The 17,695-nt window shown below is 31.7% G+C and overlaps 2 protein-coding genes across 7 annotated transcripts in view; one reads left to right on the top strand and one right to left on the bottom strand.

Moving 5' to 3' along the window:
- The window catches only part of LOC143063909 (coiled-coil domain-containing protein 180-like), a 48,538-nt gene that overhangs the window by 18,840 nt on the left and 12,003 nt on the right, over positions 1-17,695 (top strand). For 4 of the 5 annotated variants that reach the window (XM_076236356.1, XM_076236351.1, XM_076236353.1 and 1 more), the window contains exons 18-26: positions 9,098-9,133; positions 10,104-10,327; positions 10,943-11,024; positions 13,770-13,863; positions 14,192-14,372; positions 14,729-14,875; positions 15,545-15,721; positions 16,095-16,278; positions 17,012-17,147. In XM_076236356.1, the coding sequence (XP_076092471.1) occupies positions 9,098-9,133; positions 10,104-10,327; positions 10,943-11,024; positions 13,770-13,863; positions 14,192-14,372; positions 14,729-14,875; positions 15,545-15,721; positions 16,095-16,278; positions 17,012-17,147 (1,261 nt within the window). The remainder of the gene's footprint in view (positions 1-9,097; positions 9,134-10,103; positions 10,328-10,942; positions 11,025-13,769; positions 13,864-14,191; positions 14,373-14,728; positions 14,876-15,544; positions 15,722-16,094; positions 16,279-17,011; positions 17,148-17,695) is intronic. The other variant, XM_076236355.1, reaches the window with a different exon arrangement.
- On the bottom strand, positions 4,593-8,605 carry LOC143063906 (arrestin domain-containing protein 4-like). 2 transcript variants are annotated; one of them, XM_076236348.1, is made up of 2 exons: positions 8,457-8,605; positions 4,593-5,917 (listed from the first exon to the last, which is right to left on the bottom strand). In XM_076236348.1, exon 2 carries the CDS (start codon positions 5,878-5,880, stop codon positions 4,741-4,743), a length of 1,140 nt encoding a protein of 379 aa, XP_076092463.1. In that variant the 5' UTR covers positions 5,881-5,917; positions 8,457-8,605; the 3' UTR covers positions 4,593-4,740. The 2 variants fall into 2 exon arrangements, with proteins under 2 accessions (XP_076092463.1, XP_076092464.1); XM_076236349.1 differs by lacking the exon at positions 8,457-8,605 and adding an exon at positions 7,031-7,052.

Here is a 17,695-nt window from a genome sequence, read left to right as displayed (position 1 = left end):
CTGTCACTTCTAGTTTTATTTGAAAATAGTACACAAAGAAAGAACTTTATATGTAGTGTTGTGTAAGATTGCATTAAATTTTACAAATATATATTTGCACCAACTACTTTGTGTTGGTATGAGCAAGAACATGTTGGATAAAATTACTGAATTGAAAAGATTAGTTCCACAGAAAATAATTTTAAAAAATGGGAGTTGTCAATGAAAAAGAATAAAGAATGATTTTGATCATTCTTTCAATTTATTTTGAGTGGTTAAAATTTGTTCATATGATTATAAAATGAAAATTTAATATTATGGATGGTTTCGGTCCTTAACAAGTGCCACTCGCATAATTTCAGTTCCAGAACAGCCCTTGAAAAAATGTATGACAAAAATGTACCAATTAGTTTTAAGAGTTAATTCCTATATCTTTGGACTCCTACCTTTATACTTTTGATAAAGTGTATAGGTTTTTTTATGTATCAGTTTTGCATGGTTTATAAATAATCACCTAATTTAACAACTTTAAAGAATAATTACCATATATTTCTTTACCTAAGCTTTCAATTTTATTTTCATTTAAAATTTGTGTATGCATTAAATTGTATGAATTATGAATATGATCATTGATGTGTACAGTTACAAGTTATAATATAAAGATGCATCAATTTGAAATGAGATGGAAAAGTTTTTAAGTAGTTGACATCCAGTTACCATTATGTGTAACTTATTACCATAAATTCATATTAAATTTGATTATTTTGAATACAATGACTTGTACAACGCTGAGTTACGACAAATTCATATATTTAAGTTTAAGAATTGCAATAAATGATATAAACTTTTACTTTTTATGGCCCCGCAACGAAGGTGTCAGTGACATATAGTTTTACCCTTGTCCCAAATTCCGAAATTCCATAAATCTTAAATTCAATAATTCCGTCATTCCGTCATTCCGCAACAAACCGTTCTACGGAGTTTTTTTCTAAACGCCTTCAGATATTGGGCTGAGTTTCGGTATGTGAGTTAACCATGATGAGTTACAGATCAAGTTTTGTTCTGCTCCACTAATTTTTGTCAAAATTAAGGGGCTTTGGATTTTGAGAAATTGTTGAAAATCACAGTTATACAGACTTTTTTTCTAAATGCCTTCAGATATTGGGCTGATTTTTTGTATGTGAGTTAACCATGACGAGTTACAGAACAAGTTTAAGTTTCGTTCCGCTCTACTAATTTTTGCTGAAATAACAGGCTTGGACTATGAGAAATTGTTGAAAATCACAGTTATACAGACTTTTTTTCTAAATGCCTTCAGATATTGGGCTGATTTTTGGTATGTGAGTTAACCATGATGAGTTACAGGTCAAGTTTAAGTTTCGTTCTGCTCTGCTAATTTTTGCTGAAATTACTGGCTTTGGACTTTGATAAATTATTGAAAATCACAGTTATACATATTTTTTTTCTATACGCCTCCAGATTTTGAGCTGATTTTTTATATGTGAGATTACCATCATGTTTTTGTCCACATGTGTTTATATTGAAATTGCAGATTTTTCAACTTTTTTGGGACTGGGCTATTTGTGTCGCTTTGACACATCTAGTTTTAAGATAAATTGTATATTTATTGCTATAGCGATGTAACACAGCTACTCTGCAACAATAACATGTCATCTCAATACAATGTACAATGATTAAGAAAAGTCAAAACAATATACTCTATATGCCTGTACCAAGTTTGGAGTATGACAGTTGTTATCCATTTGTTTAATGTGTGTAAGCTTTTGATTTTGCCATTTGATTAGGGACATTCAATTTTAAATTTTCCTCTGAGTTCAGAATTTTTGTGATTTTACTTTTTTCTAATGTAAAACTAAAAAATATAAAAAGGCAATCTTACTGATTTAAAGGAGCTCATTTAAGTGGTACATAGATAAACAATGGATATATAGATTCAAAAATAAGTTGAGTAACAATGACATTGTACGTTCATGAATAGGACAATGTTTAAAAATAAGTTGAGGTTACAATCCTATTGAATATTCTTGAATAGAACAACCTTTTGTTGAAAGTTAGCAATCATACCACATCTTTCTTTTTTATATTTAGCTATAAGGAAGTAAAGCTTTGTTTAGTATTCCTAGTTTGATAAAAACATAGATTCTAAAATTTAAAAATTTAAATAGAAAATAATTCAAGGACAAAAATTTAAATTATCTTTCCAGTTATAGTTTGAATTCTACTTTGCAAGGAATATACAGTTGTAGCTAGAGGCTCCAAGGATCTTTCACCTGGTTACATAACATATAAATGTTTAAGGTGGTACCTAACACTATAGGGAGATAACTCTGTAAAATCAGCCAAATGTTTTAATAACGTTGTGTTGTAAAGAGAATATTAAGCGTCTCTATGATCAAAATTGGTGTTTGTCAATCTGATATATAACCAGTGTAATTTTTCTGATAAAATGGTTGGTTCAAAATTTTGGAAATTTATATATTTTGGTTAAAGGGTCAAAGTAAATACTTTGTCAAAATTTTATGAAAATTAAACGAGCCAAATTAATTTTAGTGAAAATGTTGGGTACCACCTTAAAACATGCTATTAATAAAGACATCTCATTATATGAATATCTTACACTATGTTGTTTTTTTTGGCATCATATCATTCAACAAAACAAGCTACAGTAGATAAAATGTACTCTAAAAAATGACTTCATGACAGGAACCAAAAATTTCTCTAGGCTGCCAAGTTTTTCATCAAATTGTGTTTTTTTTTTTTTTTTTTTATTAAATTCTTACATTGTATTTTTTATAATGGCCCTGTTTGCCACCTAATCTGCAACCTATCAGAACGTTTTGTAGAGGCTTTCTTCTCAAAAATCTTGAAAATATTTTGCCATTTTATTTCAGTTGATATATTATTTATTTGTGACATTATATTTTGATTTTAACTTCCATACTTCAGGCCTGAAGCATGGAATTTTCAAATGGAAAAGGAGGAAGGGGAGGAGTGTTATCTACTTGAAATAAACAATATCTTAACTCACAGTTCATACCCAACAACGACTTTTAAAGTGCATTTTTGTTTTCAAACGGGGGTTAGAACCTTTATAGCTACGAGCCTGTACTTTATTGTGCTAAGTTTGGTATTGAGTTTGAGATATGAAATCATTGCTGTAATGCAAGTTAATCAATGATTACACATTGACAATCCATTTTAATGGATCTCCTACTAATGAACTTTCCTATGAATTTTTAATGCATTTGACTTTATAGCGTGCAGAAGAAAACATTTAATTATTAATCAATCAGGAGTAAGAATTGCTTTAGGTTATAATTTTTTTTATACCAGATTAAAAAAAAATGTGTTCATACATATTCACTTGTGTTTATATGTCTTTTGACTGAATTAAGCCATTTCAAATGATATCTTATAGTGTGTCTTTCTATGTTGTGATGTTACACTATTGTTTCGGGTAAGGGTGAAGATTGGTACCTTTAAAATCATTTTAACCCGCTGCATTTGTTTGCTCCTGTCCTACGTTTGGAACCTAATTTTCAAGAGTTGTCGTTTGTTGATATGGTTCATAAGTGTTTTTGTTTTCTTGTTTTTTATATAGATTAGACCAAAGTTTGAATGGTTTTACACTAGTCATTTTGGGGCCCTGTATAGCTTACTGTTCAGTATGAGCCAAGTACTTTTACCTATAATGGTTATTCTTTTACAAATTGTGACTTGGATGGAGAGTCGTCTCATTGGCACTTTCAATTTCATTTTACAGATTGATTGATATGTTGGTGTTTTAACGCCACTTTTAATTGCCATTTTTGGGATTTTTCATGGTGGCCAATTTTTATTGTTGGAGGAAGCCAGAATGCCTGGACCTTCGATAGCAAAACTGACAATCCTAATCCTAGTCAATTAAGATTGTAGTCCAGTGCACCTGCACTGGCAGTGTTCTAACCGTTATTGTAAGAGTTATAAGAGAGCCGTGGTGTAGTGGTTAGTGCATCGGACTACTAACACAAAGGTTCCTGGTTCGATTCCCGTTCGGGATGAAAATTTCAGGAACTCAATTTTCGTCTCTCCCTTGACACCATTTGCAAGTATGGTCTTAAGGAAACGATGCTAGTCCGTCGGAAGGGGACGATAAATGGCTGACCTGTGTTAAGAGAGAGCCATATCTCTTGCACGTTAAAGACACCCTTGTAGATTTCGAAAAAGAGTAGGCTAATGCCGCTACAAGGCAGCACTCGCACCCGCAAAGTGGAAAGGGATTAATATAAGTTGCAAAACTTGTTTCCCAATCCACTATAAATAAATATGTTTAAACTAAGTGTTCTACCTCATAATCTCAGTGTTGACTGGCTAGTGATTCCAGTAGCAGAACTACTTAGACCACTTGACCACCGGACCTCATTCACAGATTGACATATAATACACAGTTGGTGTTTTTAATACATTTTGTACCTTTATGTATAATTTTTTTATTGTTGTAGACTTTGTTTGCCATTTCACAGATACTTTTCAAATTTGAGTGGACAAATGTTTTGAATTAGAATAATAAATGTTTTGTTTTGTAAATATAAGGAAGAAAATAAAACATTGCATTTTTGGAAAAATAATTTAATTAAAGCACCATTATTTCATTTCCAGCAGTTTCCTCAAATTTTAAGAAAATAAGTCAATTTGATAGCTTTGAGTGAACAGCTGAACTGAACATAAATTCAAGAATGTTATTTCTAAAAAGTATTTTGATCAAAGTCTTGAACTTTCAATGATTTCTTCTGGTAAATCAGCTTTTCCCGTATTGTCAAACAAAGGATTCTTCATTGTGGTGTCAAAAGGTCGTAATTCAGGAACAATCCCACGATGCCATTCATTGGCCTCATGACTATAATCTACCTCATGTTGATTATTTCCATTATTTATAATATCATCACCTGGACTACCCCAGTTTTTGTTAAGTAACGGATTGTGTGTAGTTGGAATTTCTAATCCTTTTGGCTTGGATCCTATTAATAACGGAATTTCTGCTCGTAGTTCCTTCCCTCCTGATATTTCCACCCTGAATTGGAAAGAATAAGATATTTCTATAATATCACAGTAATCCAAGTTTGATTCTGGTATATATGGCGGCACTGTCAATCTTACATTATGCCACTTGCGGCCATCTCCCTGTGTCATTTCTTGTTCATCACGTCTTTTATTTACAACTTGACGGAAGGGAATAAGTTTTTTACGTGCATGGTATAGAGTGTTCATTACAATAGATGCCTGCACAGCTGTTATATATAGAGGACTTGTATTAGCAACTTCAGCCTGAATGTAAATATCTTCTCCCGGACAAACACCCACTTTATCGATTGTAATATCAAATTTTATTTTTCCAGTTGAACACAGGCCCCAAAATCGTTGTTCCATTGACCTGCTTTCAGATTTTCGTGATGTATCCGGAATCTCTGCTTTCCTTATTACCAGAAATGGTTCACTTGTAATATTAGTCTCACTTTTTTCACCATTTACAATTACTTTGAGGACATAAGTCACACTTCCAAATTTTCCAATGAAAGAGGAAGGGAGATTATCTGGGAGTTGATATTCAAATGGAAATTTATGTTCTCCTTTTACAAGTAGTAAAGGATCATTCAATCCTCTGTCTTCCACGGAGTGTTTGGCATTGATATATTCCTCATTTGCATTGAATGATCCAAACTGGGGGTCTTCCCATGCAACGGCACCTTGTCCTGTTATTGAAATATAGATTTTTGTGATAAAAGTTTGGCGAGACGTTGTTACGGAAATATATCCTCGAAGTATTTCACCTGGTTGGTACTGGTACTGCTCATCTATATCATGTTCTAAGTCCACTTCTAAAGATTCTATAGCAGTACCCATGGTGACCAGTATATTTTACATTGATCTTTATTTATTTCTGTAAAATAATAAAAAAATGAATTAATATTTTTTGCTGTAAAAAGTATAGACATATGTTGTGATAACAATACAAGATTTGAAATTTAATGATATAGAAAACTATGCATTTTTCAGTTTATGTAAAGGTGAAGAAGTCGTTGAAATCTATGGTTATCTACTAGATATAAGGATGTTCCTATGCTTTTAAGAGATTTTGGGGATTTATTTAGCTTTTCATTTGATAATTGAGGATTTCTAGAATTCTAACTCAATATATTTTCACATATTTTTTCTACAATATGTCTGTATTCCAACTTCACAGCTACTTCTTTCTGTGATTTTCTAATATTGTTGATGTATTCATATAGAAGTTTTCGGTTTGACATATTTTGAATAATGTGTATTCAAGTTATTACAAATCTATTTGAGAAAATTATATTCAGTACTGGTTTCAAGCACCACTTTGAGAAACATGTTCCAAATCTGCGTTTGTTGCATTTTTTTTTTTTGTCATTTTGGACATATTTCAGGTACAATTTATATACTTGAACAAGCTTATCAATTACTAAGGGGCATGGAAGTTCATGTCTGTGTTTCAAATGAAAGATGTACTGTTAAAAAGTTGTAATGATATAAAGTACTTTTAGAATTGAAATTTAAGAAAAAAATTGTACTGTTTGATTAAAAAAGAAGGATTTACAGAGTAAATGGCAACAAGACACTAAACAAATAAAACTAAAAGCAGACATTGAATTATTGAGTTGTTGTTAAGAGATGGCTAGACAGCTAGACACTTCCTCCACATACACCCCCCCCCCCCCCCCCCCCTTTTCCCACATCGACATAGAAGTACTTTATCACTCATTAAAGTTCCTAGGACTTGCATAAAGCAGAAATCAGTCACTGTGAATTTTAACTTAAACAAACACTTATTAGATAAGTGTTCAGCTTTAAAGGTTTATTTGTACATGTAGATATATGCTTTTTATGTAATACATTGTACATGAAAAATATATAAATAGTTGTTTACATTCTTTTTAATCATTTCGTAAACATATAAATTATATTCTAATCAATGTCTTCCAAATAAATAATTAATTTCGCAACCGAAAAAAATGTATTCCTTAATTACCTTTGCTAATGTAAAAGAATAAGAAATTCCAAGAATGTTTTTAACTATTGAAAATATAATTGTTTCTAAGATGATTTTGATAACAGGTTACAACACCTATACTGCATTATTGACATCAAAGTTATTTAATGATATTGTGTAGGAATATATTATTGATTTGATATGAGGTTACCAAGAAACAAAGATATGTTTTATATTTATTGTATACTTGAGGCTAAAATAATGTTTTCATGGCCCATTGAAAAGTTTAAACATGATGGTATCAGTATAGACAAACAATAAACACAAAAAATAGAACATTTTTTTTTCATTTAAAAAAAAACTTGAATATTTATAATGTTCATAACAAATAGTATTTTGTTAAATACTGTTCAGTTATTTAGTTACTTTATTTGTTACCTTTTTTTTGAAAGGATTGTTGTTTATTATTTAAAGTCCACAAATTTAATGAATTGATACATTTACCAACTAATTCATTAACTCATTGGATTGTTATACCTAAAAAGGCTATTAAATTAAGAATTAAAGAAAGTTCAGAAACTGTTTGAATGATTTTTGTTTTGCTTAATGTCCAGTGATAAATATTTCATGGATAATCATGTGTTCAGAAACTGTAACTGTATATTTCTCCCAAGTTTTAAGAAAAGGTTAAAAAAACATTGACAATAGAGTATAAAGGAATCATATTTTTCTGAGTGGGATTGGCATTTTCTGTGATTACAATATAAGCTTGATTTTAACATGAACCAGTTTCTCCTTGGAGCTGAATTGTATTACATATAAGACTTATTATAAGTAATAATAGTTTATGTATACATGGAAATACTTACAGTACAAAAGACTTAATATAATATTTCCTAATGGATATTTACAGGCTTCATATGCATGCAAAGCCCTGAATTTTAAACCCGTTTTTAGTTGGTACTAATACAAGTACAAACGAAAACATTGGAGTTTTATGATTTGAAAGATTGTTCGCCCTTTTCAATACCAATTATAAGTAAAACATATTTTTTGTTGGAAACAAATACAGGGGAAGGAAATGATATGGGGGTTGGGATTGGTGGGGGTCTGTTTTTGCATCTTATCTGGTCAAATAGGATAAGCAGTATAGTATAGAACTGAAATGTAATTTAATTTAAAAAATATAATCCATCTTTTATTTGGGGATTACGTTTTAAGAATTTGAAATCAGATTATATTAAAATAAAAGATTTAATAGAAACAGAATTTTAAAATTAGTATATGAAAGACACAATTTTTGACCCGCATGGCAGTAAAGTTTTCAGAGATGAAATCCAATATCCAATATCAATGTCCATAATAATAAAGTACATATCCATATTTTATCATATTATAATTACAGAGTTCACTCTTAAGGTCAAGCTATAATAATGAAAAGTGAAAAATGATTTTTAAATCTCACCTGTTCTTTACTGAATAAGATTTCCAATTGTGTATTAAGTCACCTGGGTAGTTTTTACTTTGATGTCACAGGTAAACAAGTAGCTTTATTTAGAGCTGTAGAACTGGTTTGGAATTCTTTTGAAGAGTTGTAGACCATGAAGAAATCAATACTGAGTTTTAAATATTGAGGTGCAACATGGGAAAGTACATACAATGGGGTTAAAGAAGGACAAACATATGGTCAAATTATCTCCTGTTTTGTTTTCACAGATATTTTAAAGATTATCCTTTTTTAATTGTTTCTTTTTATTTAGATTTTTAGATAATTATACAAATTATGATAGTTCTAGAAAAAAAGTTATTTCACACTGATCAGTCTTTACTCAGGTTTTAAACAGAAATAAATTTGAAAATGCATAGGGGGATTAAAGGGGGGGCCCTCCTTTTGTGGGAAAAAAAATGGTTAATTATATAGGGAATCACTGAAGCATGACTGCCCCCCCCCCTTTAGGTCAGCCAGAATACCCCCCCCCCCTTTCCCCCCTATACTTTTATTTTTAAATATAACTTTACTGACCCTGACATTAAGTTCAGTATACATTGTACCGTATAAAAGCACTATGATACATTATTTAGATAGATAGCTATATTGTATTTTAGCATGAGGACGATGATGATGATGATTTTGAGTTTGATGTGAGTGACATAGCAATATGCATGGACCTTCGTAGCAACTTTACCAATCTCTGATCAATAATTAACTGCACTTTGCATGTTTTATATTGCACATTGTCTGTCTAGATTGTATTCTATTCCAGATATGCATGTTGCTGTGATCTCCTATTTCAGGAATTCCTCTTGCTCCTCAAGCATGTTTTCACCTAATTATGTCTCCTTTCTAATTTGTAGACATACTTGTCTGTGATTGTACATTTAGTAAAAAAAATATTTTAAATGAACTAAGATGTTTGAGTACTTCTGCAAACTTGCATCAGATTATATGTATTGCTTTCTAGTAAATATTTTGTTAGTGGGCCCTCTGATTGAGATACAGATTTGACAAAACTTATCTTTTAAACATATGAACAAATCATCTTTTTTCAAACACAAATCTTCAGTTCATATTTGCATTTTGTTGTTGATGAGGTGTCTTTTTCTTTAGATATAATTTACCAACTTTATTGTTTGTCTTAAAGTCTTCTTCACTTAAAAAAATAGGGCCAATATCATTATTTCCTTTAATTCTCAAAATGTATATCAGAAATTGTGGAATTTGACTAGTTTTCCTAAGACATTATTTGAGTGGAGTTATCTCCCATGGTCTCTATGTAACAAGGCCAACTGGTTGGTTAATTTAAACATGTATGTGTGATAAAAGTTTCTGAATGAATTCTTTAAATTTTACTTGGAATAATTTTGTGAATTATTGAAAAATTGACCCTGAGCACTCTTTCCCTGAACTTTATATTAAAAAAAAATCCATTCAAAAGTGCATCAATATTGGAAAAGAATTTGTATTATATTCCTAAAAAAAATTTGGTTGCTGGGAAAAAAACTACTTAATTCCAATATCTATATATAAAAAGTTTGATTCATACACCTGTCTATTGTTATATTTTATGTTTGTTATTTCAAATGAAATTTTAACAACTGAAACTTTTAACAGGGAAAATCTAAGGAGACTACTAACTCAGAAGCCATCACAGAGATTTTGTGGACAGAAAAAGGAACAATGTTTTATATATCGACTGAGTCAGGGGAATATGGTCTGACAGGAGACAAATCACAGACAGCTGCCTTCCTGACTGAAGTAGAATCACCAAGGACACAACCAGACTACATCAAAAATATAACCGTGGAAGTCTCATTGATAAATGAGACAAAAAAGGGGTAAGTTAAAATGATTCTGGAATTCATGTTCTTAAAATAGAACATCAACATCTGAAATATTTATTAATGAGTGGAAATTGAGAATTTAAAAGTTTCTTGCACAAAGATGTAAAAAAAAAATCTTGAAGAAATCCAGCCTTTCATCGTGAAGGGTTAAGTAGTAAAGGTGTATTTCATTAAAACTACCTTAACCTACATTAAATGCTTCAATGATTTTTAATAGTTAATTTATTATTAGAGGAAATAGGTGCATACTATATATAGACCTTTCTACTACTGTGTATTTATTAATATTAGATGGATGCCAAATTTTGTGGATTTCGTGGGTACAGGGGACCCACACATTTAAATGTTCAACGAAAAACAAATTTTCTAAAGGAATGTATACAGACTGTCAAAACCATGAATTTAAATATTCATGAACATGAAAGTTTTCATCAATCCACGAAAATTGGTACCCACAAAATACATTAATCCACAGAAGATTGCCTCAGATATGTTTTGTCTGAGTTATTTGACAGGACTTTCTTCTTGACGATATCATTGGCATATGTTGTATTTCTATTTTATTTAATGCCATATCATTATTTGATTTCCACTGATTGTATATTACAGCATAAGATTGAATTTCCTGAACCATTTAGAAGAATGGACAGAACAAGCCTCTGAGAGATCTGAAAGTGTTGTTGTTTCTAAAGTAAGCACATAATATTACCTTCTGAATATGTTATCTGACATTACTGTATGAATTACAGTATTACATGCATTTATTAAGTCTCCCAAACAAAGTTTGGAGACTTATTGTTTTTGCTCAGTTCTTATTATTTTTATTATTATGGCACCCTCAACGGAGTTGGGGTGACGTATTGTTATTCATCGATTCTTTTTTTCCTTATTCTTCTTCCACACATTTTGTCCACGCAGTTTCTTGGAATTGAGTTGACCAATGTTGATGGAACTATACCACAATGTGCACCAGCATGTGAAGTTGTGCACCTGACTTTGGAATGTTCAAAATGGCTGCCGTTTCCATGGAAACAGCAAAAATCCGAAAATATTCAAAGTGTTCCAAACTGCACGAAACTTCACTTAAATAGTAACAGGCATGGCCTGAGCTGCATTTTGATCTTGGAATTATTAAAATGGCTACCGTTACCATGGAAACAGCTAAAATATCAAAAATTCTAACTCTGTCGTTATAAGACCCAACTGGATGAAACTTAATGAAAATGTTACCCAGTATGCCAAGATACCAAGACGATATTTGGAAACTCCAAAATGGCCGCCGTTGTCATGGAAACTGGGGACAAGTTTAACATTGACCCTATGGAAAAATGCATAAAATCAGCATTTTCTCAGAGAGTAGTGCACCAAAGTCAATGAAACTGTATTGATATATAGCATGACATGTGGCAATGAGATGTACGCTTTTAGAATTTTGGAATTATCTACTGTAACCATGGTTGCAGCACAAATGTTCAAAATTTCAAAAAAAAAATAAAGTGCTGCAAACTGGATGAAACTTTACAGGTATAGTGACTGACATGTGCGGAGTTGCATTTTGAAGTTGGAATTTTCAAAATGGCCGCCGTTACCATGGAAACAGCAAAAATATCAAAAATTTCAAAATGCTTCAAACTTAATGAAACTTTGCAAAAATGTTACTAGACATCTGTAAATGCATTCTTCGACTTTGGAATTTTCAAAATGGCTGCCGCTCACCTGTCAATGAGGGGAAGGGTGCCATCCGTTATTGCTAGCAATTACAAATCTAGTTCTTCTTCTTTTTCTTCTTTTTCTTCCGCCGCTTTAAAAAATGAACTTGTCCGCAGCGTTTCTCCAAAACCGCTTGTCAGATTGACTTAGGATTTCATAAAATGGTAGACTAATATGTCTAGGTGAGCCATCAATCTTTCGTTTGTGCATTGGGGTCTATTAAGGGGGGTTTTGGGGGGTAGAAAGCAGGGAGGGTTTTACTATAGAACCCTATGGGATTTTATTTTCAAATTTTTTTAAATGAATATAACTTGAAAACTATAAGTGATAGATACATGCAGTCTTCAGAAATGATTATAGGACAATAAAATAAATCACATGAAATATAGGGGGATGCCCTGGGGGGTCATCCCCACCCCCTTCAATTTGAGAATGTGCTATTATCTTGTAAACGGTCCAGATCCCCACCCCTAAACCATATATATTCTTGTAGGGGACAATAAAACAAATCAAATGAAATAAAAGGGAAGTCCCTAGGGGGTCACCCCACCCCCTCTTGTTGGAAAACTTGTAAACGGTCCAGATCCCCACCCCTAAACCATATATATTCTTGTAGGGGACAATAAAACAAATCAAATGAAATAAAAGGGAAGTCCCTAGGGGGTCACCCCACCCCCTCTTGTTTGAAAACTTTGTAAACGGTCCAGATCCCCACCCCTAAACCATATATATTCTTGTATGGGACAATGAAACAAATCACATGTAATTAGATGGAAGTTCCTGGGGGTCACCCCCACCCCGTTCAATTTGAGAATGTCCTATTATCTTGTAAACAGTCCAGATCCCCACCCCTAAACCATATATATTCTTGTAGGGGACAATAAAACAAATCAAATGAAATAAATGGGAAGTCCCTAGGGGGTCACCCCACCCCCTCTTGTTTGAAAACTTGTAAACGGTCCAGATCCCCACCCCTAAACCATATATATTCTTGTAGGGAACAATAAAACAAATCAAATGAAATAAAAGGGAAGTCCCTAGGGGGTCACCCTAACCCCTCTTGTTTGAAAACGGTCCAGATCCCCACCCCTAAACCATATATATTCTTGTATGGGACAATAAAACGAATCACATCAAATTAGATGGAAGTTCCTGGGGGTCACCCCCACCCCGTTCAATTTGAGTATGTACTATTATCTTGTAAACGGTCCAGATCCCCACCCCTAAACCATATATTTTCTTGTAGGGGACAATAAAACAAATCAAATGAAATGTAGGTAAAGTCCCTAGGGGTCACCACCACCCCCTCCTGTTTGAAAACTTGTAAATGGTGGAGATCCCTACTCGTAAGCCATATATATTCTTGTATGGGACAAAAAATCAAATCAAATGAACATGGGACCATATGAATGGGGAGTTATCGGAGCTTTGTTTGGGAGACTTCGTAACAGCATCCTGTTACAATTACTTCTTGTTAAATATTGAATTTACAGTATACAAATCAATTTTAGGGCTTTTAAAGCAGTTTTTGTAAACTTCTAAAATTCTAAAAAGTAGTAATCTTTATACAATAGAAACATACACATATGAAGTTGTATTATTAATTATCATTTTTAAATAGTTTTTAGACATATTTTTTATGTTCACGTATAAAAAATTCTCTTTTAAGCTTTGTATGAGGTATCTTAAATAGCATTTGCTAAACAATATTTTACTTATATTTCAGTGTGAAGAACTGAACAGTGAATTAGATTTACGGTTACATCTTCACAAACCAAGGTCTCGTAGAGCAGAATTCGATGTACACAATGTCAGAGCAGGTAATTTGTTATCTCCCTTTAATATTTGGATGTACACAATGTTGTTAAGATAGCATTTTCCCCCTTTCTTTTTAAGGGAAAGGGAATTGAGGGATATGAGTCACTGTATGACATTGTAACATTAATTTTTAATTTATTTTTTTTTATCTTTCAGCATATATTTTAAAGAGTTCATTGAGGAACATTTTTAAACATTTTCTGATCTAGAACGAATAAAAGCTTTGTGCAATTAGTTTCTAAACACATTGAATATAAAAAAAAATTAAAAACATGACTTTTTCAAACTTGGAATATATCAATAAACAATGACAATCTGATTTTTTTACAGCTGAACTTGTGATGCATTCTGAGAGAGTGTCAAGACACACCAAAGGTGTTCAACAGGCTCTGACTGATCTGAAACAAGAATTTACAAACATGGAAGAACAGCATAATAAACTAACACACAAGTTCAGGGAAGATATTGAAGCTCTAGAACTGGTCTTTATAAATGCTACTAAATCTTCAAAGTAAGTATTGTGCAGTTTAGAACCTTGTAGGACTGTAGTTCTCTGTAGTATCTTTTTGGTTAGTTGTTAGACTTTAATTTGCCATATTTATGTAATGATAAGTCATTTTGGCCTACTTTGCCTTTCATATCAGATATATTTTGAGAAATTGCAGGTTTGTTTAACTTAGTTATTTTGCCATTATTATTTTTCTATTTCTATAAATAATGTGCATGTGGACATAATTGTGCAGAACTGAAGATTTAAGAAGTTTTTTAATACATATGATGTACTTTTTGCAACTGGAAATCCAAATGAATCTTGAGGATTAATTATTTGAAGAATAGATATTACATTTTTTAATGTTTTTCTTGTAGATTGGCTTCTCTACGTATGCAGTTGAAAGAAGAATCAGAAAAGTTTATGACAATGATTAGAACATCATTGAAGAATTTCCGTCAGCATCTAGATGACACACTTCAGCGATTACGTGAATCAAATGCCAGATTTATAAAATCATTTAAGTAGGTTTTGATAGTCTTTCTTTATAATCCACATAATCAGCAATAAGTGTATTAATTTCTTTGATGTTGATTTTTTCGTGGATTGTTAAAAAGTTTGATGGTTCTTGATTTGTTAAATTCATTAAGGAATGACTGTAATATTTTTTCTGTCTATGAAGAAATAAATCAAAAATGTGGTACACACTGAATAACACACGGTCACATGACAAAATTATGTTTTTGGGTGATAAAAAAAGACGTAGGCCAAGCAGAAGATGTGCATGATCAGTTACATCCAAAATTAAATTATTTGTTAATGACTTTGTATTGTACAATTTATAGAAAAGTATGTTTTTATTTGAAATTATAACTGGCCTTTCATTTATACACAAAAGTAAGACTGCACATTAGTGCCACTTGAAGTAAGGAATTCTATATTGGGTATTCATTGAATATAGTACAGTATTTCCTAAAATTTTAAAAGTACCGTCAACATAAAAGTTATCTAAATATTATTTTTATCAAGACCTACATATTTTACAAAATTTAGTTACTAATAAATAACAAATGATAATACCCATGCAGTCATTCAATTAGTTAAGAAATACAAAACAAACAAACAAACAAACAAAAATATGTGTAGAGAAATTAATAAGATAAGTCATTGAGATATTGGGAAATTATTTTCAGGGTATTTTCTGATGGTGGTAATTTTTGCCCAGAGGAAATTAGAGAATATTGTAAAAAGTTGGACCAATCTTCCCAGAAAATAGATAAATGTGAGGGTGCTATAATGTTAGAACTGGAAGGACTAGAATCCAAACGTAGGGAACAGGTCACTAAAGTGGTTGTAGAATTTGATGACAGGTAAGTAAGAAATGAGTGATCATCTCAAACTGATATGACGTAAGTTAATGTACTCATTATTGTGGTTATAGTATTTAAGCAACCAAATTGATTTATAGTTTATTGCTGAATATATCTAATGAAACAAATATATAGCAAAGATGAATGAAATCGTAAATTAAGAAAAGAAAAATGGCATGCTGCTTTTTGTACTCACAAAATAGTAAGCAGGGAGGTTTGCTTTGAAGCTGTCTACGAAAAACATCAAAACATACATGACAGGAATAGATTTCTTTTTTCCAAGACCTTTGTCTTTATTTTAGTAAGTTACTAAAATGTCTACTTCAAACATTTTGAAAACGAATTCCTTGCTGATTACAGTTTATGCTTTTAGATTTAAACACCACATGATAGATCTTGTATTTATGGAAAGGATAGCCAGATGGTTGACAAACACACAAGTTAAGATTAAGGCTGAGGTAGCCAATAGTAATTCTCAGGCTCAACAACTAGCCCAGTACCTCAATGATGTCGTCAGGAGGATTGATGCTTGTGAAAGACCTAACTTGGATAAAGAGGTGAGGGCTTTTCCATTAAATTGTATGTGGGAGGGTAGGAAGGGATTTTCAAAATATTCCTACAACTGAGAACAATTTTAAAGATAATTTTGCATAATGATAATGGACACATACTAAAATAAGACCTATAACCCACATAGAATAGTAAAACTTCCCTTCCTGTCCTCCCACATACATTTTAATGGAAAAGCCCTGAGATAAAAAAACAAAAAACAAAAAAAAACACATTTTTTGAAGAAAGAAAAATCATAATCAATATTAAAATTAAAAGATGTGGTTTCATTGCCAATGAGGCAACTCTAGCCTAGAAATCAAACGATGTAGAAATCAACAACTATAGGTTAATGTATGTCCTTCAACATTTAGAAAAACAAATTGAGCATAGAAAGCCATAAAAGTCCCTGAATAAACACATGCAAAACAATTCAAATGAGAAAACTATGAGCCTGATTTATGACAAACAATTAACGAAAAACAAAGATGATATACAGCATCAATTATAAATACTGAATTATAGACTCCTGACTTGGGACAGGCAACTACAGAATGTGGCAGGGTTAAAGATGTTTGCTGGTGAGGGTTTATTTTTTGGATATTGATTAATAAATTCTTATCTGCTTGCCTCAAATATTGATCCTTTGATTGGAATTGAATTAAGCAATGTTATTTGTGGCTAGATCTCACAGTTTTCTTATAATTCTGTACAATAATGATGTTGAATTTATTGTTTTAGCAAATAACATCAACACAATTGAATGAATCACTGAAGTTAGTGTTTGATTCCTACCATGCCAGAAGTACATTCTTGAATTGTACTAAGGACACAATTACCAGACCAACCTCTGCAATGCAGGGACCTCCAGCTATTGGTAAAATTTTCAAATTATTGAACATTTTGTCAGGGGAGTTTATAGTATTGTTAAAAAGAATATCTGAGCCTTTTGTGTTAATTGTTATATGAGAAAAACTGTCATGTTATTTAGACATTTTAAAAAGCAATCTTTACGTAAAACCTTATGACACTTAAGGTGGCTCTGGCCTATTTGAAGTGCCGTATTTTTTGTTATTTTATTTTTTACAGAAAGTGAATCAAATTGGTCGGAAAAAAATAGGGGGACACGGACCATTTAGCTCAAAATTTTACTTTTAAACAGGTATTTTTCAATGAAATGATAGGGAAAATAGAGGTGTTGACATATTTTTATCCGAATATCAAAAAAACGTTCTATGACACTTGGTCCAAAACTGTGATATAAAAAGCTGAAATATAGCTTCAAAGAATGAGCAAATAACAAAACATAGGTCACCGATGAGGAAAAAAATATATTTTGCCGTTAAACAAAAATTTTGGCGGGAAAATGGTGATAATGGGTGAAACGTCTTTTTGAGCCTTTCACAGATACACATAATAACGATA

The sequence above is a fragment of the Mytilus galloprovincialis genome, chromosome 2 (assembly GCF_965363235.1).
Source record: "Mytilus galloprovincialis chromosome 2, xbMytGall1.hap1.1, whole genome shotgun sequence".
Taxonomy (NCBI): Eukaryota; Metazoa; Mollusca; class Bivalvia; order Mytilida; family Mytilidae; genus Mytilus; species Mytilus galloprovincialis.
Note: the sequence above shows the minus strand (reverse complement) of the source record. Positions and strands in the feature narration are given on the sequence as shown.

What these genes read in the sequence shown, in the direction of transcription:
- LOC143063906 (XM_076236348.1), bottom strand. Translation starts at nt 5,880, where the DNA reads ATGGGTACTGCTATAGAATCTTTAGAAGTGGACTTAGAACATGATATA.